At 36.5% G+C, this 27,102-nt stretch overlaps 1 protein-coding gene and 1 long non-coding RNA gene across 2 annotated transcripts; both read left to right on the top strand.

Annotated features, from left to right (window-relative positions):
• Positions 1-4,640: 4,640 nt before the first annotated feature.
• Positions 4,641-25,449, top strand: LOC115433311 (uncharacterized). Its single transcript, XR_003937339.1, has 3 exons — positions 4,641-4,650; positions 7,803-7,808; positions 24,713-25,449. It is a non-coding gene; the product is annotated as an uncharacterized LOC115433311 (long non-coding RNA).
• yipf5 (Yip1 domain family, member 5) lies at positions 16,565-24,664 on the top strand. The gene is made up of 6 exons (XM_030154642.1): positions 16,565-16,658; positions 19,448-19,576; positions 19,851-20,023; positions 21,401-21,546; positions 21,632-21,813; positions 24,199-24,664. The coding sequence occupies exons 2-6, from the start codon at positions 19,467-19,469 to the stop codon at positions 24,359-24,361; spliced, it is 774 nt and encodes a 257-aa protein (XP_030010502.1). The 5' UTR covers positions 16,565-16,658; positions 19,448-19,466; the 3' UTR covers positions 24,362-24,664.
• Positions 25,450-27,102: the final 1,653 nt, after the last annotated feature.

Here is a 27,102-nt window from a genome sequence, read left to right on the forward strand (position 1 = left end):
CTGAATAAGACTACATTCAGACACTAGGTCTTAATGCACAATTCGGATTTTTTTGGTAAAATCCAATTTTTTTTCTGTGCTCATTCATATTACACTTTAAATTAATTAATTAAACCTATCAGTTTTGAGTATGAACTAAATGCGACCCTGAAGTGACTTGCATGAGCAAAAAGAGGTAATACGTGATCACGCAGGCATGCACTGTGTTTACGGAAGTAAATATGGAGGGACACAGAATTGTCGCATTAAATTACGCAGAGGTCGGATAAATGCAACCTGACTGTTCAGACTGACGTTGCATTGTAAAATATCAGATACGTAGCGGATTTAGGACCACATATGAAAGTGGCCTGGGTCAGATTTGAAAAAATCAGATTTGTGCTGAACAAACTGTCTTTAACAGATCGGATACAGGTCATATATGGGCAAAAAAATTGGATTTGGGTCACATTTGCCTGCATTCTGAACATAGCCTAATAGTCAAAGTCTGGTTAATGTGTTACTGCAATACCAAATATTCACACAGGGTGGCACCTCATTTTGTTTTACCCTTCAGCCAACTTCAGGCTGAAGGGGTATTGTATAATCGCTTTGTTGTCTGTCTGTCCGTCCATCTGTCCATTCAACAACATAATTGCATTGTCTGAAGAATGCATTGACATATCTGCACCAAATTTATACCGTGGATGCATCTTGGCATGGAGCACAGGACTATTGAAAATAGGTGACCTTGACTGACTTTTTCAAGGTCAAATGCCCTTGTGCAGTTATAATATCTGAGTACTTTCAAATATAAATATGTATGTTATAAGTTTTACACAAAGACAATTCTAATCTAAATTATAGTGCAGTAACTTTCAACAGAATCTTACACTATATTTGCCCGAGGGGGATTAAAAGTGCACGGCACGTTATGTCGCTATAACATATAATGTTTAGCTACATGTCTGCACCAGTACTCCCTCTAGAGTAGGTATAGGACAAAAAAAAAGTAGGTATAGGACATGTTCTTATATTCTACTGTTCCTATATTCCTGTATGACATGCACATGTAGATATAGGGCAGGGGTGTCAGATTCATTTTAGTTCAGGGGTCACAAACAGATCTCAAGAGGGCTGGACCAGTAAAATAATAACATAGTAACCTATAAATAAAGACAACTCCAAACTTTTCTCTGTGTTTTAGTGTGAAAAAAGTTTAATAACATTGTGAAAATGCTTACATCTGCAAAATGTCCTTTTAAAAAATGTGAATGACATGACCAACCTGAAATTTCTCCAAAAAAAAAGTGCAATTGTAATAATGTTATGCCTTAATATTTATACATGTGCATTACAAATCACAGTGGATCTACAAAAGCACAAAATATTTAGACATAGAAATGATACTGTTAAACTTCTAGTAATTTTTCTTTCTGGTTATGGTTACCAGTTGATCATATTTGTTCAGATTATTCACATTTTTTTGTGAAAGGACATTTTGTAAATGTAAACATGTCATTTTTAGGTTATTATAGGTCAGTCCAACTCACTTGCTTGAGATCAAATTGGGGTGTACGTGACCCCTAAACTTAAATAATTGTTTAAATCTTCAGTGTCATTTTTGCATGTCATAATTCATTCCATGGGCCAGACTGGACCCTTTGGTGGGCTGATTTTGGCCCACGGGCCATATGTTTGCCACCCCTGATATAGAGTTGTGATGTCCTGGCATTGTATGGTCAAAGTTAACCTCTGTAGGTAAAAGTGACAGTGTGGAAACCGCCACTCCATTGTCTGTTGACTCAACCTGTTCTACCCACATTACAACTGGGCAAAATTCTATAATCACCTTTCAGCACCTTGGAAGTAGAATGATTTAATGTTGAAGTGATCTGAGAGGAAAAAAAGAACTCTACCCCCTTCTCTGGTAAGTGAAATCCTTCACTGTGAAGGATTTCACTTACCTTGGGAGTGTCATTAGCAACGACGGAGGGGCAACTAAGGATATAGAGGGGCGTATAGGGAAAGCCAAAGCTGTATTCTCACAGCTAAAGCCAGTGTGGAGGGTAAAAAACATCAATATAGGAACCAAACTTTGGATCTTCGAAACAAACATCAAGTCTATTCTCCTGTATGGATGTGAAACTTGGGGTCTCTCAAAGATGAACATCAAAAAGCTCCAGACATTTGCCAACAAAAGATTGCGATACATCTTAGGGATTTGGTGGCCAAACAAGATCGGCAATCAGGCCTTGCTGGAGAGAACAAGTCAAGAGCCAGTTGAGACTACAATAAGAAAAAGGAAGTAGCGATGGATAGGTCACACTTTCCAAAAGCCACATACCTCCATCACCAGAAAAGCACTTGACTGGAACCCCCGGGGGAAAAGAAAAAGAGGAAGGCCACGATTGTCTTGGAGAAGAGGTGTCACAAAAGATCTAACCCACGCCAACACCTCATGGCAAGAGGCAAAGAAGACTGCTTGTGACCGGAGGAGATGGAGATTCTTCACCGAGGCCCTGTGCTCCAGAGTGGGCGAAGAGGATTAAGTCAAGTAAGTCAAGACTCCCTTCTCTGGACTCTATTTTCAGGCTGTAGAAAAGTGATTGCTGATCCTTAAGATTCAGTCAGATACAACTCTATTACTTTACTTCATGGACTGACACAGAGGCTTAGAAAAGTGCTCTGATGTTTATATTCATATATAGTATTTATAGCTATATTTTATTTTTAAGACAGGCATGCATTCTGAAAATCTGAAAATACTACAACAATGTTAGGAGAAGATTATTGTAACCTCATAGAACACTATATTGACACATCATAGACATTTTCTAACAGGATATTTTTTTTGAGGATTTTCAATGCTGCCAAAAAGCTTACTGTAAAGCAATCTGTCATTTTCAACACATTAGTTTAACACAGTCACAGTCAGCAGATTAATCCATGTTTCTATTGGACTGCTCAATTTCTGGTCTTTGACTTACTTTATCTAAGTCTCTACAGCCCTCTGCCTTTGACAAATCAAGGAACTTACTTTCTTAACAAAGGACGATAAAAGTGAAATGGTATTTTAATGAAGTATTGAGTAAATTAAGCAGTGTACCCATACAGCTCCTATTCTGTGAAGCTTTCTACACCCAACACGAGGAATCGCAGAGTGAAAATGAATCATTTCTGTCAGTGTGAGAAAGTAGAGGAGCCAGATAGTGAGTCTGATTATCGTGAATATGTATAATTGAATGTGCGGTGGGTCTCTGTTCTCTCCTGTCATAAGTAATTTCATCAGGAAGCAGGACCTCCGCTGGGGCATCACCCCAAACAAAGAAGCCGAGCCGACAGGAAGTGCCATGTCTTGGCAGTGTTTGCAGACTGATACACACCTCTATTCTTTGCTTGTCTGGCTTATTTCATTCTTTGATCTTTAATGTCTTTATTTTTCTCAGTCCTTTGTGCTGGTGAAATCTCAATGGGATATTATCAGAGCAGGAAATTGTAATGGATGAATATAAGTTTTTTTCTGTGACAGTAGCTTTAATAATGCAGCAACGCAGAGCCTCAAGACATTGTCCTTCTACTGAATGAGGTACATCACAGGGCTTTGAATTTTTCTCAAGTCACGTCCAGATGAGAGAAGAAAATGCAACTGAAGGCAAATCCTCAAACCTGTATTTAATGCATTGTCAAGAGGCATTGGATTATAACGTCTGAGATGAAACAGAAACTGAGGAGAGGACTGAGGAAAAGAGGCAACACGAGATTGTAACTTGATCATTACTACGGAAACATCTTGACTGATGATCTGATAATACTATTCTTCCAAAGTCCCTAAAGTAATCTGTACTTCTTTGTCTTGGATCCACTTTTGATTTTGTCATATAATTTGTTTGAGTTAGACAGGAAACTTTAGGAAGAATATTAGAGGAGCATTACAGATGGCATGGTCCCAGTTGGATTACACTAGCCTCTTATTGACCTTGTAAGATTGATGAAATATTGATTATATATTTAAGCGTGCAACTTGTGATCGTGATCGATGGCAACAGATGTATTGTGTGCGACTTGTATGGAAATTTTACATATTCAGGACTCATATGACGCATTTACACAAAATATTGCCAATTAGCAGTTTTCCACGCAAACACATTGATTAATTGAGATTGATCTTGGCATCGAGGTAAATGCCAAGATCAATCTCAATTAATCTTTGCATCAGCAACTTAAGAACTGGAGTGATATAAGACTTTAATTTGAAGACGACCCCGCAATAAACAAAATATAAACAATATCCCCCAAGATGCTAGCATGTCGAAAGAAGTATTGACTTTCCTTCATTTGATCTGCAATAACAAACCCTGCTGCGTTGAACAACTGGGGTGAAACCTATTTATGCCCAGTATTACATACCACGCTGATAGAACCAGCATGATGGGAACGCTTAATGAATCCAAGGCACAGAGAGGGTGAGGGTATATGATAGAAACTGAAGGGGAGACAGGGCAATATGAGGGTTTATAAGAGTTATTTCGGATGCTTTAAATCTGTTGTGACAGGTAGATTACTCGCAGGTCGACCATTAAGGTTGCTGATGCCAACAAAACAGAAGATAAACCGGTATCGCTGCTGCATCAGGGAAACAGGTGGCACCTATTAGATTTGTTTAAAGGAGTTATATGTTGTTTTCTATGTTAAAATATTCTAATATGACCTAAAAATATCATAAAAGTTTTCAGAATAAAGAGCTTTGAAGCCAGAAATGTCAGTGTATTAAACCAGTGATTTTCAACTGGTGGATCGCACCCCAAAAGTGGGTCGCAAACCTGTTTTCAGTGGGTCGTGGGTCTTTGGGCAAAAAATAATGTTAAATAAATCAATCCTGTACTTTATTTTTTTTATGGATCTGAGTGCCATCTATTTGCGCAAGTGGTGAAGAGGTCAAATACCTCCAATAGCAGCTGTTCTTAACTGCAACTGTTCCTAATGCATGCTAAATATAATGCTAATGCTAATGCTAATGGTAGGTACTGTGTGTGGTAGGTTGGGTAAAATGCAGATGCTGAATTTCCATATGGGGTAATAAAGGGAGTTGACCTTTTATGTATTACAACTATAGCAGCATTGTACCCATGGTGCCTTGTACGATAGCGCCCTCCCGTGCTGCAACAAACATCGATCACACATCAATGGGACACGGGGCGGGGCCAAAACGTGCATTATATAGTAGGATGTGTAATGTTCCTTAAAGCGCCACCTTTTGATAACACTAAGCAACCTGCTGTATTTGTTATCACTGAATAATAGTCAAAGTCTGGTTAATGTGTTACTGCAATACCAAATAGTCCCACAGGGTGGCTCCCCAACAATAGGTGGCAGTAATGCACTATAATGCTAACGAAAAGTTTTTATTCAAATCATGGCGACACTCAGGTATGACAACTACATCAGACATGGTTTTACCTACATTGAGGACAAAAACCTAAGTGTGTTTGATTCTTAAATAAGTGACTGAATGCACTTTTAATTTTTAAATGCAACACTTCCTAGTTTTGGTCAAAATGGACCTAATTTAGTGTTAACGGGAATAATTCCATATTCAGCATCACCACCTGCTGGTCATTTTGGTTTACCATTAAACCTGTCTTCTGTGTTGGCATATTCTGTGATATTCTGTCCAACCTGGAGGGGGTGGGGTCATGTGCATTTAAAGGGCCAGCACTCAAAATGACATATTTTGTGTCATTTCTCAAAAATAGGGTTGAAGATGGACCTGTAGAGTTGAATTAATAAAAAATTCAGATCCAAGCATAGCATTTACACTTTATGTAGACCACAGGGAAATGTTTTAAAATGCATAATACCATTTAAAAAAGCAAAATATCACTCCTTTGAATAACACCCCTTATTACTACATTAAAATCCTCCTCTCTGCCCCTCATATCCACCTTTCCACTGACCGAGTATGTGTGACGTCAAGACTTTAAGTTTTCCTGGATGAGACCGGATGTCCACGGGTCTGAGTCATTTTCCCCAGTGGATGCGACACTGGAGACTTCATCCTGATACTGTTTTTATATGGTTCTTCTGTGGTTCTTACATGTTGTTTTATGTTGTTTTACATGGTTTTAGGGACTTCGTGCTGCTCTTTTTAGATTTTGCTTTGCTGTGTTTTAGAGGCCTACTGTAATGCATTTATTCTTGTAATTTTGTGTTTTTATGATGCACCTACCGGTCTTTTAGTTTAGGCTTTTCAGACTGGGCAGCTGGCACCCTGGTTTTTGGTATTTTGTTTATTACTTTCCTTTCCACATTTGGGTTCACAAATATGTACAGTTTGGTTTTAAGTAGGTTAAGTAGGATTTTAGACAGTTCTTCTTTTTATATATAACCAGGGTTAACATAGTTTTAGCATTTTAGTTGTATTTATTTTTTTTATGTGTGTTCTTTTAGCCAGTGATTCAATGCTTCATTTATTATTTTATTAGTGTATTTATAGTATTTTATGTTAAATTCAGTTCATTATTAATTTCATTTTTATTAATGCCACTTACTCTTTTAACTTAATATTAATAAAGATTTTATTCTAAATGTACAGCTTTCTGACAGATTATTATTAGTTATGATGAAGTATTCTTGAGTGAGTGGAGCAGTAACAGTCATAATTATGTTTCCATTAGTGCATAATCGACTGAAAATAAGTCCTCTTGTGTTCTCATTAACTCTGAATGAGTGTTTTATTGCTATAGAGGGAACAGGTCTCCATGGAGATCATTGTGTTCCATTCTTAGGTCACTGCTATTTCCACTAAAAGCTCAGTTCACTTCAACTTTGACATTTCCACTGTGTGGAAGCAGACACCACCAGGTTCTACTAAGTATTAGTTCATTTATCACCTTTGCTGTGGTTCCATGCAAGGCAAAGCTAAACTAAACTAAACTATCCAAGGCCTCCTGGTGCGGACGGCTCCCTGAGACAGCGCCTCCTCTTTTACTTTTACATCTTTGTTCTGGTCTACCCGTGCTCAGCCAGTCTTCTTAAGTATGTGTGAGCTTGTGGGTTTGCATATATATGTGTGTGTGTCTGTGTATGTGTGTGTGCGGGTGAGTGGGGGGGTGTGGGTGGGGGGCGGTACTGATTTTTAAACTGATATGTAAAGCACTTTGTGCTACAGTTTTTAATGTATGAAAAGTGCTATATAAATAAAGATTATTATTATTATTATTATTATTAAACTAAAAGCTAAACATAAAATCATGAAGATCATAGAGTGATCAATCAAGGATCATCGTGTCACATTGTGGAATCCCAATCCATATTAGTGGGAAATCTCAAAAACATCAGCTCAGATTTCCATGTATGTAACAGTGCCTGACAACCAGTTACACTGACAGAGGACTGACTATACCTGTAGTGGAAATGCAGCGTGATAGTTCCAAAACCAAGTCTAGTCAAAGAGGTGAAACAAGTCTACCTGATACTGACATTAGCTCCACATTTTTCTTTCACTTTTTTCGTCTTTTTGTCAGTGACATCCAGTGTTAAGGTACAATATGTCATCTACATACAGTTGTGCTCATAAGTTTACATACCCTAGCAGAATTTGTGATTCTTTGGCCATTTTTCTCAGAATATGAATGATAATACAAAAACAACTTTTCTTTCACTTGTGGCTAATGGTTGGGTGAAGACATTTATTAACAAACATATATGTTTACTCTTTTTAAATCATTCTGACAACAGAAACTATCCAAATGACCCTGATCTAAAGTTGACGTACCCTAGTTCCTAATCCTCTGTATTGGCCTGTTTAACATCAATGACAGCCTGAAGTCTTTTGTGGTAGTTGTGGATGAGGCATTTTATTTTCTCAGATGGTAAAGCTGCCCATTCTTTTTGGCAAAACACTTTCAGTTCCTTTAAGATTTGGGGTTTTCTTGCATTGGCTGCATGTTTGAGACCTTCTTAAAGTGGCTCAATATTGAGGTCAGGAGACTGAGATGGTCACTCCTTCACCTTCACTTTTTTCTGCTGTAGCCAATGACAGGTCGACTTGGCCTTGTGTTTTGGGTCATTGTCACGTTGGAACCAAGGTTATTATCGTTAACGAAAACTAATGAAATGATGAAAACTAGAATGGTAAAAACATTTTCGTTAACTGAAATAAATAAAAACTATAATTAAAAGAAAAAAAAACGATAAATAACTGAAACTGTATTTTGTGCTTACAAAACTAACTAAAACTTATAAAAATTATGGATCAAATTCCCTTAGTTTTCGTCTTTGTCAACATCGGATTGATATGAAATCGATTTATTTCCCTCAAACAATTTTAGCTGGCGGCACCATATGATATTTAATGGTCCGTCACTTCTCGTCACTTGTCATTTAGAGTCATCTTTTCGTCCCCAGTCTACCTGGAAACATGGAGACTAAAGTTGGGAGAAAGCAGCAGAGTCCTGTCTGGGATTTATTTGAATTTGACGGCGAAGAAGATAACAGATATTAAAAAAATAAAACTAAACTAAAACTAAGCATTTAGAAAATAACAAAAACTAATAAAAACTAGCAAACCTGCTCTAAAAACTAATTAAAACTAACAGAATTAGAGGGGAAAAAAAGTTAAAACTAAACTATAATGAAAAATCCAAAACCTTGGTTGGAACATCCAAGACCATCCCATGCACATTCTGTCAGGGTATGTAAACTTATGAGCACAACTGTACAGGGTGTCCACAAAGTCTCTTAACAATTTTTTAAAAAATTATTACAAAGGCAACTGACAAGACATGTTAATCAAATTTGTTCTATGTACTCAGTTGTTATCAAAGTTTTTAATCACATTGCATTGGTCCATGTTTCTCAATTTACGGCAAATATTTACCTTGACTTTAAAAAAAACAAAAACATCTTTAATATGATAATTGAACTGATTCTGCTAAAATGTTTGTTGACCTTGACTTTTTGGCTGAATATGTGTCACCACAGCTGCATGACCTTCAACCAACCATCATTTTCCAGGTACATGGTGCACCACCACATTGGGGACTGCATGTTGGTGGGTTCCTAAATCAAACATTTCCAGACCAGTGGATTAGAAGGAATGGTCCAATCCCCTGGACGCCTCGTTCACTAGATATCAGTCCCCTGGATTTATTTCTATGGGGTTATGTTAAAGATATCATGTATCAAACAAAGAGACAGGACATCGACAACCTGAAGTAAAAGATAACTGATGCCTTTTCTACCATTGATGAGTCTATGCTCCAGCCAACATGGAAACAAATCCAGTACCGTCTGGATGTGCTTTGTACAACTAATGGTGTCCATGTAGAGGTGGAGTAACCCTTTCATGCATGAATTATGAGAACCTTGGTCAAGATATTTTTCCTGAGTGTTTTTATTCCTCTTGAGGCGTGAAAAAAACAATGTGATTGAGTTTTGGTTTTTTTTAAAGGAGTTACAAAAATGTCCACTCAGCCAGACACCATGCGTTTAATTTTGAAGCAAAGAAGCATGTATTTAAATCCAAATATCATAAAGTTATATGGAAATCTATGCAATAAAAACATTTTTAATTCTGCTAATCAGATGTTTTCTCACATTTTAACATACTCTGATACTAGTTATTGTTCACTTCAGGGAGATAATATGAAAAAAAAAAAAAAAAATTTGTTTAAAAAAAAAACAAAAAACTGTCAAATACAATCTAATAACAATTAGCAATTGATTTACACCAAAACATGTCACTGCAGACTGTGTTTATCCAGAACAGCAAAGTTATGGAGAGAAATTTGTTTCTTTATTCATCAATCAAAAAGACTTGATTTGCAATTAAAAAGAATAGATTTAATGGTATGAATTGCACTGTATGAGATGATGCATAAGTGTCCACTGTGTTGGCGGATATGCAACTAAAACAACAAAATCCATGAATATTCAAGAGAACAGCTGTGAGTAGCTTTTCACTGTAGTGACCACTATGCATGAAAAGATTAAATGAGGCAACAAAAAAAAACTTCAGTATCTACTTTTCATTTTATAATCATTTCCACAGATTTATTTATTAATTTGCTTTTGTAATAAATTTGTTAAATTGTAAAGAGACTTTATGGACACCCTGTGTGGATCAGTGTTATAATTAACATACAGTGACTAAAAACTTCACACAGTACTGGTCATAATGAGAGTCTTCATGTTTTTAGACGCACCATCATTATGGATATTCAGTCAGTTCACTGCGAGATACCACTGACGATTATCCACTAAACCATTAAAGGTTCAATATGGAAGTCTTCTATTGGAGTCCGACTTATGCTGGAGGCCATTTGTTACTGTCAAAGATCTTCTATACAAAGATGATGCTTTAACAATGATATGAAATGGTCCTGTGTACTAAGAGGACATAATCAAAAGGCTTGAGAACGTTGTATGAATGGATGATTAAAAGGTTCTGATAAAATAAGAGCACAGTAAAATCATGGTTTTTACTGGTAACTGGCATTATTTTTTTTATAATTTACTTTATTTTCATTTATTTTATTTGACTGTATTTAAATGCATTTCATTTTTACCTTATTTAGAGGACATTTGTGTTGCCAGATGTCAAGAGAATTTGTCAAGTTTCAAACAAACTTCCTGATCTGTGAGTCTGAGAAATATAAAATGGTCCACTATTTTACTTAGTTGACTTTGGGACAATAGAATCAGTCAGAATATGTAAATAACGTTCACTTCCCCCTTGAATGAATATGACAGAATCTTCCACTACTCTCCTAAATGGAAGGGACAATGGAAAACCCATGTGACATTGAAAAGGGAAATCACTCTTGGTTAAATGTCTTGTTCTAACTATCTTTGCCTGTGCTGCACCATGTTTCCACTGTAGAGGATCAGAGGTGAGATACAACTTGAGAGCAGGTGTAAGGAATTTGCATCAACCCAGAGAGACCCAAATGTCCACCAGTGACTAAAAGCATCTACTGATCTAAAATGTTTAATAACTTTAAAACCACTAATCCTATCAATACATGTAAATAATTGGTGTAAAATACAGTTTGTCATCTTTTCATGGTCATCAGATATGACCCATTTGGACGTTCAGAGGCTCCGTAATGAACGTGGAAACACCATCATCTTCTACAATATTGATTCGCCAGTAAAACCCATAGAGTTTGCCAAATAACAGTAGATGGACACACTTGTTTTTACATTCAGTTCATGATATATTTAACTGGAAAAAGTCACTTTTTCTTAAGTTTTCTCTGTTTTTGAAATAATAACAATCAAATGTAATTTCAGCACAATGATTGAAGTACATGATCATAAAATTCAATACAGGAAAATAACTGATTCTCACTGGAAAAAAAAACCTGCAAAATGACATTATTATGATAAATGATGATAAATCCCTTAAGAATGGGCAAATGACTATTTGTGGAAATTTCCACACACATTATAAGACAGTGAAAGCAACAGTTACAGTGAGTCACTAATCTCAGGTCCAATGTGGTCTACAGGGTCTGTAAGGTCCACCTCTGCATGAACAGTGAGTGGACCTGCTTTGTTAGGTACCATGAAGTAATGGTACTAATGTAAAGAATGATGTTCAAAGGGAGAATGTGGATGTGGACAGGGGTCTGGATCAGCACTAATGTTGGTCTAATGTTCTACAAGTGATGTTCTAATGTTCTAAAATACACATTTCTTTCACCTTATGTGTGTTTTTCTTGTATTTTTAATAAAGGCATTTTGCTTTTATGTTGGTCTAATGTTCTAAAATATATGCTCCATGTGTTTCTCTTGTATCGGGGGGGGGGGGGGGCATGGTGCCAGTGGTTAAATCCGACATTGATGTAAATCAGCTACTGGGACAACATTCAGAGTACAGAATTCCACAGGACCACAGCACTCAACTGACACAGAACTGAAGTCACACAGCACACTACCACATCTATCTAACTGCAGCTCTGCCCACCTTCTCCAGTCTCCAGAGCCAAGAACACCATGAAACAACATATAGAGTATTTAGAACAATAATTCCTATTTTATACTTTACTATCACTAATTTGTCTTTTCCTCCAACAATTGCCACAGTACTGTGGTAGCAAAATGCACAAAAGAATGTACTGATGTATACTCCACATATCACCACAGTACTGTGGCAACAAGAGGTTAATGAGCTCATGGAACAGTGTCCATGATTGGCTCTAGTACAAATGCTAACATTTGATTGGTCTGTGGTAATAGACAAACTGATATTTTGTGCCACAGTACTGTAGCAGAGGCCATTGCTTAAAAATAAATTGTACATTCAGAATGCTCACCACAGACACGTCAGAGGTTAAAGGGTTAATGCTCACTCAGAGACTGAAAAAATTATTCTCTCTCAAAATAAAAAAAAAAAAAGCAGAAGCACCAGATGCCTACAGATTTATGCTCCATGCAGCTGGTATGTCGTGTTAAATTACTGAGATTAAGTCCATTTCATTTTGTGCATGTTTTACAGAAATGTGCACGGTATGGCCATCTTTGCTGCTAAAAATAGAGCTGCAACTGAGTGTCTGATGTGTGTTGAATGGTTACGCCAGCAGAGGAGCACACTGATCATCAGTTTGCATAATTTTTTTAATGATATTCACTAATTCAAATAATTATGACTTTACTTCTTTCTTTGATTCTAAAGAGGTGGGGAGATCAATCTTAATTGAGGGTGCATTAGGAGGTAGGAGACAAGGGGATGCTGCAGTGGAGGAAATCCTCTCATTTTAATCCACTCATCCACCCAGGCAGTGACAGCAGGATTACAACAGAGACTTTATAAAAGAAGGCAATTATGACAGCATGTGGCAATACACTGCCCTAAATTCAATTACCCTCTTTGGCACTTTTCACTTTTCTTTAATTAAGTAGATTAAGAAGAAAGGCATGTTCTTCAAGTTTAGAAATGATTAAAAGTCCAAAGAAAAATGAGAGGCAAACCGAGGGGAGGCACCCACTTCCACTTCTGATTAGTCATGGCTGTTTGCTGAAGAAATTCTTGTTTTGTGCATCATATGGATCATGTTCTTCCTGGAGCCGGACCACAGCCACGAAATATTTTACTTTTCTCACCTCTATTAATTTTTATGTTTGATTGAGTTATAATTTCCTGTTTTTAATAAGATGACACCTGTATAGAGAAAGTGATCCCACTAGGAAACAGAATGTGACACGCTGTTGTAATGTCTTCGTCTTTGCTCACACTGATGCAACTGTTTTGTGGTGTCCAATTGGCCAAAAAGCTGGTGTGTGTGTGCGTGTGCGTGTGTGTGTGTGTGTGTGTGTGTGTGTGTGTGTGTGTGTGTGTGTGTGGTGTGTGTGTGTGTGTGTGTGTCCTTGCCTTGAGAACTAAAACTCAATCAGTTTTTCTGTCAAATACTGAAGAAGCACAACATGTCTCTGAATAATGAGAGACTTTCCACTGTATTATTTTTTTTACATTTCTCATTATGTAAAGGTCTGTTGGCACAAAGCAGAACCAACCTGAGAATGTTCTTTTTTTGGTCATATTTTCCAGCAGTTAATCTGAACATAACAGTCAAGCATTCTATTTTTTGACTATTTTTAAGGTTTTTGTTTGTTTATTTTCAACATATACTTCATTTTAACAGGCCATAAGTTGTCAAAATATTTGACAAACTGTTTGACACTGTGTGCGTAAGCAACAACAGTGTCAAAAAACTGACAGATTTGTGAGTTGCTGCAGGTAGTTTATGAATAAATACAAACCTGCGTAACATTTGGGAAGATGATTCAATAGGTCATGGTTAAAATCTGTTTCTTCTAAAGCATCAAAATTAATTTTAATGATTTTATTTGTATAATTATTCATTAACATCTGAATTCATGTTCATTATTATCTTATTTCAGCTATTTCTGCTCAATCAAATTTGACAAAAATTCGACAATTTCAAAAATACATTAACCCTTTATAGGGCACTCAAAGAAATACTATGAAATTCAAAATTTCAACTTTACTGTGTTATTGGAGGATATAAAACTTTATTACTTTTGTGAAAATTTTGTAAATCTTTTATTGTTATGTAGAAAATCAAGGTTAATGAAATTACCATATTTGATTCCTTATCCATAAGTGGCAAGAAAAAAATAATATTACAAGAACTATATATTTTTAAAAAAGAAAAAAAAAAACAAAAACACATGTAAGATGAAAGGAACATGCATTTTTTAAACATTTGGATTCAAAAAAATCTGCATCAATTTGCAAGATTTCAAAAAATATTCCAAGGCACACGGGTACACAGTGGGATTTGTGTAAAAGTAAAATGCCTTTATTAAAAATACAAGAAAAACACATGTAAGGTGAAAGGAACATGTCTTTTTTAACATTAGAACATCACTTTTAGAACATTAGACCAACATTAGTGTTGATCCAGACACGTGTCCACATCCACATTCTCCCTTTGAACATCATTCTTTACATTAGTACCATTACTTCATGGTACCTAACAAAGCAGGTCCACTCACTGTTCATGCAGAGGTGGACCTTACAGACCCTGTAGACCACATTGGACCTGAGACTGTCAACTCACTGTTGCTCTCACTGTCTTGTAATGTATGTGGAAATTACCAAAAATAGTCACTTGCCCGACAAAGGGTTAAAATGACAAAATATGAAAGGTCATGGAAATTACAAGATCTTTGTCTTTACTTTAATTACAGGTCAAAGCCTCATCTGCCATGTCTCTCTGCCACTCATTCTTTACAACCCCTTTATGCTCTCAGCAGAGGTCATCAGGCTATTATTTTACATTATCTGTCATCATCAAAGAGGATTGGTCCACCTGCAGTATTCGGTGCAATGCAGTTGTCCTGCGTAGGAACAGTGATTGATCAGCTCTTCTGCTTCTTCATGAAAGACACTACCTTTGTTCTTCCCAGAGGCCTACTGCTTTTCCTGTTAAATCATTTTCTCTGCTCTGTCTCTATTTGTTTAGTAGACACCAACCTACACAGGACAGAGCCTGGTAGGCTTTCACACCTATTAGTGGTGAAAACAGACAATGGTACTCACTGATCTAACCATGTCTCTTTGTAGAGTGAACATACCTGTATAGAAAATGATTGTAAATGACATTTTAGCATTTTGCAGCATTGATATTTCGTATATGATCTCATTTAATATTTAAAACCTACGGTCGAATAAAATATTGACATACAATTACCACTACTCTTTAGTCTTTGACAGTCTATTTTATTTGTTTTACATACAGGCAATGATAGATTGTATTTTGTCGATGTTAAAAAATATATATAAATTAGGCTATTTACAAAAAAATAACTAATAACATGCACCTTTTTTTTATTTTGCCTTGTACATATACTGTACTACCTTTATATAATCTTTAAATAATGTATGTATTTCTTTTATCTGTTGTATACAGTTAGCTTTTTGTATATTTTTGTATCTGTTTGTAGTTTTTTGAATATTGTCAATAGTTTGCATGATGTTTTTATGTAGTCTTTTTGCACTTCAAGTGTTTGCTCCAAAGATAAACAGAAATAGAACTGCTAAACTTATTTTTTATTATTCCTGTAACAGTAACAATATCTATTCTATTCTATTCTATTCTATTCTATTCTATTTTTGTCAAAAACCCAAATACGCTTCAATGAATTTAAGGCTCTTATAGCCTGGACAAAAGCAAAAGTAGAGTATATAATTCACTTTACACCTTTGGGGTAAATCAGTGTTCACTACAGCAGAACAGGATGCAGTAGCACACTTTTTTTTGTATATAGTTTATTTATTATTTGCCAGTTTTACAAAGATGAAGATCTTCAACAAATAACAAACTGTGCGAGGTATGTAAAATTACAAGTATTTAACATAAAACATGAGAAAGTAAGTAAGTAAATTTTATTTATAGAGCACTTTTCACAGACAGAGTCACAAAGTGCTTTACCAATTCAAATCAGAATCAAAACAAGTTTACAGAGACCCAACAGAATCCTTCAGGAGCGAACACTTGTGATTGGTGACAGTGGCGAGGAAAAACTTCCCTTTAACAGGCAGAAACCTCGAGCAGACCCAGACTCCTGAAGAAACATATCACACAACTTGCCAGGGGGTGTAGTGGTTTACAAAAAAATTCCAAAATATATACAGATGTTCACAGTTCTTGTGGCCTTTTGATTAAGAGAAAACTTAATTGAGTTGATGTACTGTTTGACCTCACTGTGAAAAGCAATAAAAGAAGTTTTTTGAAGAAATAACTTGCATTAGTAAATGTGGAATTTTGCCAAAAGAATGATAAGGTTAATAATGAATGTTTCATTAGAATTGGTCTTATTTCTATTAATATCAAAGAAGCCAAAAAGCACATCTCTCCAAAACAATTTGAAATCATTTTCAATGTTTCTAGCAACAAAATGACAAATATCAAACCAAACGCTTTGGACTGCAGTAGCACACATTGTACACTGTATAATGCATTCCATGACGATTCAGCAATACCTCTCTTTACCTACAGAGGGCGCTGTATTATCTGGTAACACCATTTACAAGTGTCCCTTACGACTTCCCGTCGGCCGCATATCAACCCGGAACATTTACAGTTTCTCTTGACACGTAGCAACCAACTTGGCAGGGATCTGGGTGGATTTGTCAAACATCACAGGTATGCATATGCAGCTGGACGCTTTTATATGTTCACAGCGTTTCTTATATAAAGAATGATAGAAATTAGGTCAAATCTGTTCTCTGACAGCCTGCAGAAGATGACGCGTCAGCAGCCGTAGGGAGCTAAACTGTAGTAGCATTAGCTTAAGTAGCCGCCTTTCACTTTAACGGTAACGTGAATCGTCCACTCAGCTAAAGCAGCGATATGACAAGATTATTTTTAGGTCTTGGTTGTGATTGTGTTTTAATTGTCGATACCCTTAAGCTAACACTTGAATTGCAACATATCGCGTTAACTGTGTCTTCGTTGTGTGTGTAGATTAGTCTACGTTAGCTAGCGGTAATGTTACTAAACTATTAAGCTAACTAAGCTCATAGTTTCTATTATTCTATTTTTTTTTTTTTTTTTTTTTTTTGCTTTGTTTTATTATATTTCCCCCTATGTTTTTGTATTATGTTTGTGTCTGGAATAAAAGTAAACTAAACTACGTTAGCTAGCGGTAATGTTACTAAACCATTAAGCTAACTAAGATCATTGTCATCAAGAGGAACTGGTACGTTTTCGCTTGTTGATGTTAGTATTATTTTGTAATGTAAATAGCATTACACTTTTAACGTTTACTTAGAAAGGCAAGTATGAAATATTTAAATAACTGTCATGACCAGGTCCTATACTAAGACACCAGTGGTTAGTTAACGAGCGTTGATAATGTAGTTAATCATTATTGTTAAAGTTAGCATGTAACGGTAACAGATGTGATTAAAGGCCTAGTTGTGGCTTCAGGCTACTTTGTCATCAGCTTCAAACTGGCCCCAATTCTTGTACAGTCAACAGTGTTTATATACGTCTTACAAAAGCCAAGACTGAGACAACATCCCTATGTTTATCCAACGTCCATAAAGATTACAATGTACTGTCCAGCCCTTTGTATTCATGCATTTTCTTGTTGTGACAGTCTCTGTATTAAGCCACAACTGCAAAATACAGAAGACATTATTAATGCCAAGTTTTTCTTATAATATTTAAGTCAAGAACAGTTTCTACAGACCACATTTGTATCATTAGTGTGATACCCACTCCTTTGCACTTTAGTTATCTCAAACTTTTGAGACTTGCTGCATCAGTCTTTTTGTAAGTTACACCATGTTTTAGTCAATACATGACTATTGTTCTGTAATGTTTGGGATGTTTTTTTGTCATGATATCTACAGCCGTGGAAAAATTTATTAGACCACCCCTTGTTTTCTTGCATTTCTTGTTCATTTTAATGCCTGGTACAACTAAAGGTACATTTGTTTGGACAAATATAATGATAACATATAATATATAATATAACATATAATATAATAGCTGGAGGAGGTGTCTGGGGAGAGGGAAGTCTGGGCGTCCCTGCTTAGACTGTTACCCCCGCGACCCGGCCCCGGAAGATAACGGATGGATGGATAATGATAACAACAAAAATAGCTCATAAGAGTTTAATCTAAGAGCTGATATTTAGCCATTTTCCTTGTTTTCTTGATAATAACCAAAATCACTCAAGTTTTTACATCAATAGCTGTGGCATTGTACTGACAAAAACAGTGCATTTAAGGAATCCATGTTTTCTTTTCTGTCTGTTTTAGTCACATGATACACTCAGGAGTTAGTAGTTGATTGCATAACCATTGTTTTTGATGACTTTTGACGGTCTAATAATTTTTTCCATGATTGTATATATGCTGACTGTTGAAGCCCTTTAATTCTGATATTGTGTGTGTATTCTTTTATGCATACAGTAAATGGTAATGGACTGAATTTATATAGTACATTTTCTACACCTTCATGGTGCCCAAAGCACTTTATTGTTCCTGTCATTCACCCATTCACACACACACTCATACACCAGCAGGCGGCTGCTGCCATGCAAGGCCCTACTGGGAGCAATTTAGGGTTCAGTGTCTTGCCCGAGGACACTTCGACATGTGGACAGTCAGAGCCAGGATTCTAACCTCCGACCCTTTGGTCATTGGACGACCCGCTTTACCAACTGAGTCACAGCTTCACAGTATCATGCCAAGGGTTTAGGACATCAGTAGTTTGGTTATCTCATCAAGTATTTAATGACCCAACATTTGAATTTCTCACTGTCTGTATGAAAATATGTAAACAGCAAAAAATTATAGGAAAAATGTTGCTGATGGTCATCTGAGCAGAGGAAAAAATAAAGTGGCCTAAGTCTAAAGAAGGACGCTCTAGTAGAAGCATGTTATAATATACTACAAGATGACATGAAAACTTAAAGGCCATTCCCTCAAAATGTTTAAAGATGCACTAAGAGTATGTGGAGTTCACGCTACACAGATGCTGACTTTTGCTTCAGTAGCCATATAGTTAAAGAACAGTAAACCTGTCCACATACTTGCTCTATCTTCCTGTTGTATCTTTATAAAGAAACAGAAATTAATACACAAGTTAAAGAAAACCTAAAAATTTGCACAGTACTTGACCTGAAAAATGATAGTTGCAATTAGAGGTTTATCATCTTCAGCTTGAATCATAATGGGATGTTTTCTGTCATTGTAATGTTTTGTTGGAAGTAGAATACTATGCATACTATTTCAGGTGCTTTATATGATTTTTGTGCATTTCTTAGTACGTATCTTTTTGTTCTAAATATAATATTAAATATCTTTGATTTAGCCAAGAGAATCTGGGAAATGTTCAATACAGTAATTAACTGTATTTAGGTTAACAGTTATATTGTCAGGTAAGTGGAAGAGTGAGTTAGTTTATTGTTCTTTTCTCAGGTTTTTGCCAGAGTGAGAGATGTCGGGGTTTGACAACTTCAACACAGACTTTTACCAGTCCAGCTACAGTGTGGATGACCAAAGCCAGGGAGGCTATGGCTATGGGAACGCTGAAAACCCCTACAATAAGTAAGTCAATGCAATTATTTATGCATTTTCAGAGCTTTGTGGGCAACCAGGAAAAACTTTTCTAATATTATGTTACCTGAAGGCACAGTTATGTTATCTTTTTTTTTTTTTTTTAAATGCTTGCAGTGTTTTGTGGTGTGTTTATATAATAACCATGCAAATTTACATAACCAAGCTTTGCTCTATAGATGATTAGTTTTAGTTGATATTCTGTAATTTGAATTAATATAAAGTTAGTCATCCTCTCATGGTAAACAAATGTGTGTATTTCCAGGCAATACAGTCAGTATGACTACTCTCAGCCCATGGCCTACTCTTCCCCAGGGATGATGCAACCCCAGCAACCATACACAGGACAAATCTTTCAACCCACACAGACCTACACCCCATCTGCATCACAGTCCATGTATAATAGTAGCTTTGATGATGAACCTCCGCTGCTAGAAGGTACGTAAACACAAATGTATGACATGATGTTGGACTGCAGCATTTTTTTTTCTTGGGGTGCTGGTAAAACTCTGTTTCTAGGGTGTGAAATCAAACTTTTATTCACCTGTTGAAAGTACTAGCAGATTCAGAAGAGCACATAACTGCAAACATTTTTTTTTTACAAAATATAGAGAACTGGTGGTTCAAAGACTTGTTCAGTGAGCAAAACTGTCAGACCTAACTTTATCTGCCCTATTACTTCTGTCTGTGTCTGTGCACTATACTTTGGCAGTAGAAAAGAAATGCCTAGAAGGGCTGATAGTAATTGCATTTTGTCTTTTTATATAAATGAAGCTCTAAGATTAAAAAAGAAAAAAAGTTGTATGTATTATGTTGGGAAGTGATATGCAGACATATGTCAGTTTAAAAAGTTAGAGGTCTAAATGCACATTATTGAGATTTCTTACATTTTCTACATTTTAATATTTCTCCAGTTATGCTTTTTTTTTGTTAGGTTGTTTGATTAACTTGTCTATTGCTACTGTAAAAAAATCAGTTTGACCAATTGCCGTCGATAGGACATTTTACAAACCATCAGGATCAGGCCAATGGCTAATACGAGGCCTCTAAACTCAGAAAACAGACTTATTGAGGGTAAACAGTAACACAAAACATAAGAAAAGTGTTCCTACTTTTCTTTATGGTCAGGTTGATGTTCAGTTTTCCACATATACTGACTAGTTACTAAACATGTGATGCTCAGCAATTCAACTTTATACATTTAGGTACGTATTACTTTGACTTAGATGCTCATTTATCTAGTTATGCATCAATTTAAGAAGGACACCAGATGTTGTAGAGTGTATCAAAGGTAAAGTCTAGTGAAATTTGGGATTTCAGATAACATGCTATGAATAAAACTGACTTGTTTCTAAAAAGTGGAAGAGTAAATTTCAGTCATGCATTTTGTGTGTTTTTGGGAAGGAAAGGGTTGATATTAACTCATACTCTCGTCTTTCCCCTGCTTCAAACTGTCCTTATATCAGCCTTTAAAAATCAACTTTTGGATATTCAGGACACTGATTCCTCACCGTACCTCTACATCCTGCTCTGTATGAGAATCAGCCATTTGAAAACCGACCATTGGTCACAGTAGTGGTTTTGCAGTATTCCCAAAACATTAAAAATGAAGCGGATGGAAAACTACTTCAATATGTACTTTTGTAACTTTAAACAGAACAGTATTTGTACAACAGACCAGCGTGTCCTTGTATTTATATTGTGATATTTCATTCTTGTTATCCGTTAAAGTTGATCTGACATATGTTTCTGTTTTCCTACTCATCGTACCAGATAAAACTTAATCAGCATATGTTATGTCCATGTACTTTTTAGAGTTAGGGATCAACTTCGATCACATCTGGCAGAAAACTCTGACGGTGCTCCATCCATTGAAGGTCGCCGATGGCAGCATCATGAACGAGACAGACCTGGCTGGTCCCATGGTCTTCTGCTTGGCCTTTGGAGCAACACTCCTCCTGGTAAATCATTCATTTAGATTAATCAGCACATTAAAAGGGTGTCACAGATGTCAGATTTAATCTAAACGCGTTCTTTTCACCACAGTCGGGTAAGATCCAGTTCGGATACGTGTACGGTATCAGTGCAATTGGCTGCCTCGGCATGTACTGTCTGCTCAACCTCATGAGTATGACAGGGGTCTCCTTCGGCTGCGTGGCCAGCGTGTTGGGATACTGCCTCCTACCCATGATCCTCCTCTCCAGCTTTGGTGTCCTCTTTTCTTTACAGTGAGTTTGCACACGTACAGAATCAGCTATAACTATGAGGCAGTGGAGTACACAACCTTTAATTTGCCACTATAGAGCATGTTTCTAAACCTGTTTGCACTTAAATGTCATTTTGCACCTTCATCATACTGAACATTACAGTTTACTTTGCACCTTACAGTTTTATTTTGGCACATTACAGTTAATTATCCAGATCTTTTTTTAGACTTCTAATTTATTATCTGTAGGGTTTGCTCTCGATTCTTTTTTTATTGTGTGTCATGCTGCTGCTGCTGCTGCACTGTCATTTCCCAGTTTGGGATAAATAAAATACAATTATCTCTCTATATCTCTGTCTATGTATTCAACATTGTGTGAACTCGTTAGATTGTAATGTAGTGTAAGGATGGGCAATATGGACAAAGATTATCACATTGTTTTTTTTGCAATCTTTATTGTCAGCTTCCACCTGTACACTTAAATATTAGATACCTCTGTTTGCATAAATGAAACAATATTTAATCAAAAGTTCTCTGATTTTTACAACTAACCTCTATTTTGGTACAAAATAATGGTTCGTTCTGTGGGTTCCGATGGTTAAAATAAAGAGTTTTAACTGGAGGTGAACAGTCACTTAATTATAAACTAAAAGTAAAGCAAGTGGGGCCAGGCACAATAAACCCCACCCCTTGCACATATTTTAGCTTATTTTGGCACGGATCCAGCTGATGTCACAATGTCTATGCATGTGCTGATGTCAGTATATAAATTGCCTGTAGATATGTGCCAAGTTTGAAGTAAATTGTAACGAAATTGGTGTTTTTATAGATATTTGAAATTTCGCCAATTATAAGTAAATGGGAGAAGAAAAAAGATTTTAAAAAATATTTTAAAAATTCAGAAAATGTTTTACTTTGGCCTACTTTTACCAGAATATAACCCCATCTATTTTGGGTCACTGGCAATCTATAAACCAAATTTGTATGAATTCAAGTTCAACCAATAGTTTTGCTGCTACAGACATGTGAAATTTCACCCATTATAAGTAAATAGGGGAAAAAAAAAAAAAAAAATCATAAAAAATTTTAACTTTGACCTGCGGTTACGCTCAGTCTAGGGGTTGCCGAGACGCAATATGATGTGAGACTCCCCTCCCTCCATGTCTCTGAACAAACAGGAGCAAGCTAAAAAAACAAATGACCAGCAATCATGCAACTGCAATTTGAGATATTTATTTACAAAAAAAAAGAAAATTAAATCAGGTAGGGAATCAAGGTAACAAACAGAATCATACTCCAAGTGCACTATGCTGACCTACAAACACAAACCAAGGAAACCAAAATACATCAATCTTACCTATACTCCTAACAGAAAAACAGGAGAAAACTTAAAGAAAAAGATTCCCTCCTTTTGGCATCTGACTTTACAAAGCTCTCCAACAAAAACTACAGAAGGCTGGTCACAAATGAGGGGGATGGGACAAGAGTCTCTCGGGACGTAGGGTGATCCTGCTTTAAATTTCCCGGCTCATCACCAAGGAACCAATCAGCAGCAGCCAGCAGACCAGCACACCTGCAGCTCATCCTCCATTAACCACTATCTGTTAGGAAGAGAAAGACAAAGAACACACACCCATACACAGAAGAGAACAGAAAAACTACAAAAAATACAACCGAATCACAATTGGCACAGCTCATTACAGAATCAAAATCACTAACCCTTTACACCTGCGTTTCCCAAAATGTAATGACATCTATTCTCGATCACTGGCAGTCTATAAATCCAAGTTGGTATGAATTCAACCTGTAGTTTTGCTGCTAGAGTGTTAACAAACAAACAAACCGAACCAAAAACAATACCCCTTGCCTCCCTTTCAGGGGGCGGGGTAAGTAAAAGGGCATTGGAAGATTCCATTTCATTTCAGAGACTTCACATGTTATATTATGAATCAGCCCATATGATTTAATAACCTACATACTACCACTTTAGACAAACCACATCTATGGCTGAAGTATCATCAGTCCTATCACCTTTTTCCTGCATTTGCTTCATTTTCATAGTACAACATCACTCAGTGGCAACCCCTCTGGTTTTATAAGTAGACCAGGATCCACCCAACAGCTATCAGCCATCCCACTATTCTGCTATTACATTATTTAGATGTATGTCACTTTAGGGAAGAAAGACACATTAAGTCGAATGTCCAATCAGGACAACGGTATATTAAGATGCACGCCGTTGGTTTGTTGATGTAGGTTATTGTGTGGAAACAGAAGTGAGACAACATCAAATTATGTTTTTTTTCTGCTCTTGGGGTGAAGATCTTCAGACAGCTGTAAACATGGTTAGTTTTTCTTAATAATAATAATCAGTCTTAACTTCCTACATCCTCTCTCTCCTTTTCAGGGGCATGATGGGAATTATACTAACAGCGGCAATTATCGGCTGGTGCAGTTTCTCAGCTTCAAAGATCTTCATCTCAGCGTTGGCCATGGATGGGCAGCAGTTATTGGTTGCCTACCCCTGCGCTCTCTTATATGGGGTCTTTGCACTCATTTCTGTCTTTTAAAGGAATTTAGGAAACAAATAATGGTTTGAAATTACTGCTCCATCATTTCTGTAATTACAGTCTAATTGGCATCAGTGTAATTATTGTAGTTATTTTCTAATTACACTGTTATTACAGGAAAAATAGGAGCTTGTCTAAAATGGCACCAAGGTTAGTTTTTTTTTTTTTTTTTTCTTTTTTTAAGCCTCCACTTCTCATCGCATTCCAACTTCAGGCTGGAGTGTATCGTCACATTCGCATCTCCTCTCTACTTTTGTTCATCTAAAAGGAGGGGATTGTCTAATAACCTGCTTAAAAAAAAAAGCGTATTGTGGACCACGTTGAGCTGTAAACAACCTCCTACAGTTCTAGGAGGACATGAAGAACAAGTAGTTGATACAGTCGAAGGAAGAGGAGGCGACTGAAGTAAAGCACCGACAGGAAAAGGTTCTCATTCTCAACGGACCCGTTAATCTGTTGTGACAAACCTACCTAAATTGGAGCCAGTAGGAAAGGACATCAATAATTTTTTTTCTCCTTTGCAAAATCTGTCATGAGCTGATATTGTCCCACAAATTTTCCACCTGCACCATAAAAAGAAACCCCTACTTTTCCTCTACGTAGGACTACAGTCGACCCCTTTTATTCGGCTTCTGCAGCCACAAAGACTGGAAGCGAGTGAACTGTCGGAGGTGCACATTTTTGTAATGTCTTCTCCTCTTTACCTGCTTTTCTTCAGGACTGAGCTCATCGCAGCAGCAAATTAATTTCCAATGTAAAAACAGCGGCTCTGCTTTATCTTTATATGTATTGTTTATTCTATCCTCCTGAGATTCATTTAAGTTTCGAGGCCTTTGAAGAAGACACAACACAGTTTGCACAACAGCATTGTTCTAATTTTGAAAACCAAGTTTTAGTTGATGTCAGGATGCATATTGTATGTCTTTAGACACACACACGTCTCTAAAGGTCATCGCCTATAGTTTGTGACCATGACTTTTCCGGTCTTTATTTTAGAGATGGCTCACTTTGTATGCTCGGATGTGTCATCTGTTTTTTATGTCCTCTCATGCAAAGGTTTGAACATTAAAGTTGTCTTTGAAGGTGGATTGTCTTGTCATGTTCAAGGGTACATTTGGAATAGCAGGTCATACGCTCTTATGGAAAAGTACTTTCATTTGTTTTTCACATGGCAAGAAAAAGATAGATGGATAGATTTCAGTTTACAGGCTTTCCCACGGGGTCTCAAAAAGTCTTAAAAGTCTTGAATTTACAAATCTGCATTTAATACCTTAAAGTCGTAAAGGTATTAAATTTGATACGGTAGGTCTTAACTCAGTGGTTCCCAACCTTTTTTGGCTTGTGACCCAATTTTAACTTCACAAATTTCTGGTGATCCCAGACATTCAAATAGGAGACTTTTTTTTTTTTTTTTGCTAAAATGAATTTGTTTTTGATCATGTAATAGTTTGCTATACTATGTTACAAATAAACATTAACATTAGATGACATTTAGGCTTTTTAATTTTATTTTCCTTGGTCGGGATATGTACAGTCAGTCCAGCTTGTATTTACAAGGCTGACAATTAATACTGAACAAACAAGAACTCAAACTATGAATTATGAAAGAGCTGCAGCATCTGAAACCGACCACAATGAACATTTGACAGATAAACAGTACCACAGTGCTTCAGTTTCAGCTTGAGTTTGTCATGTCTTTTATACATTGGGATTGTCTCTCTCAACTCACCATATATTTTTTATTACTAAGGTTTTTTTTTTTTTTTTTCTTTATCAATTATTACTACAAATTTCAGGCAACCCCTCATAGGGTCCCGACCCCAAGGTTGAAAAACACAGTTTTAACTTATGTTGCTACAAATGTGTTTAATGTCGGGGCCTAAACCTCACGGTGAGAGAGAAGCACAATGAGCTTGTAGAGTTTTAAACTTTATCACAAAATGATGTTTCAAATTGAAGTGAACAACCAACAATAAGCAGCAATGATCAACACAGATTCAGAGATAAAGTCTCGCTGTTTGGCCAAACAGGGTGCAGTCTGCTAAGACTGGACAAAGACGCACAGAAGTCAAAGAGCCTTTATACTGTGCAGGTCACGTAAACATGTTTACCTAAGTTCCATCACATGTCCCTACAGTATCTGGTTTTGATTAGACTATTGATTTGCTCAGTATAGCAAGTACAAAGTCTAAAATCATCAGAATGACAAGTACAAAGTTTAGACAAACTGCTTAGACAGAATGAATCAGCCAAAAATCATTTTTCCTCTACATTTAAATGTGTCTGTTAAATGTGTTAAAGCTGCAACGTTTTTCTTCTCAGTTCCACTTGTTATGACCCAACAATTTATACTGAAATGGAGAGCCGGTTATTGCAAACTTTGCGGCCCACAGTGAGGAATGACTTGGAACGGTGGGAATCGAGGCGTTGGTGTTAATGAATAGATTTTCCTAAATTCTAGGTATCACAAATTTTTGGCAGAATGGCTGTGAAATGGGCATTAAATTCCATTCTAAGTAGTCTTAAAAAGTCTTATATTTAACTTGTAGAAACCTGTAGGAGCCCTGGTTTAGCAGTCTCTAATTTGGTTCAGAAGAGTGAACCATAAATACAACACACAATATAAACCCAACACATCAACCATCTGTCACCCTGACAGCATTAATTTAAAGGACGTGCTCTGGTTGGATTAATATACTTCTGGCTCTGCACCGCCTTTTTTTTTCCACAAAGAATTTAGT

This window comes from Sphaeramia orbicularis, chromosome 14, assembly GCF_902148855.1.
Source record: "Sphaeramia orbicularis chromosome 14, fSphaOr1.1, whole genome shotgun sequence".
Classification (NCBI taxonomy): domain Eukaryota; kingdom Metazoa; phylum Chordata; class Actinopteri; order Kurtiformes; family Apogonidae; genus Sphaeramia; species Sphaeramia orbicularis.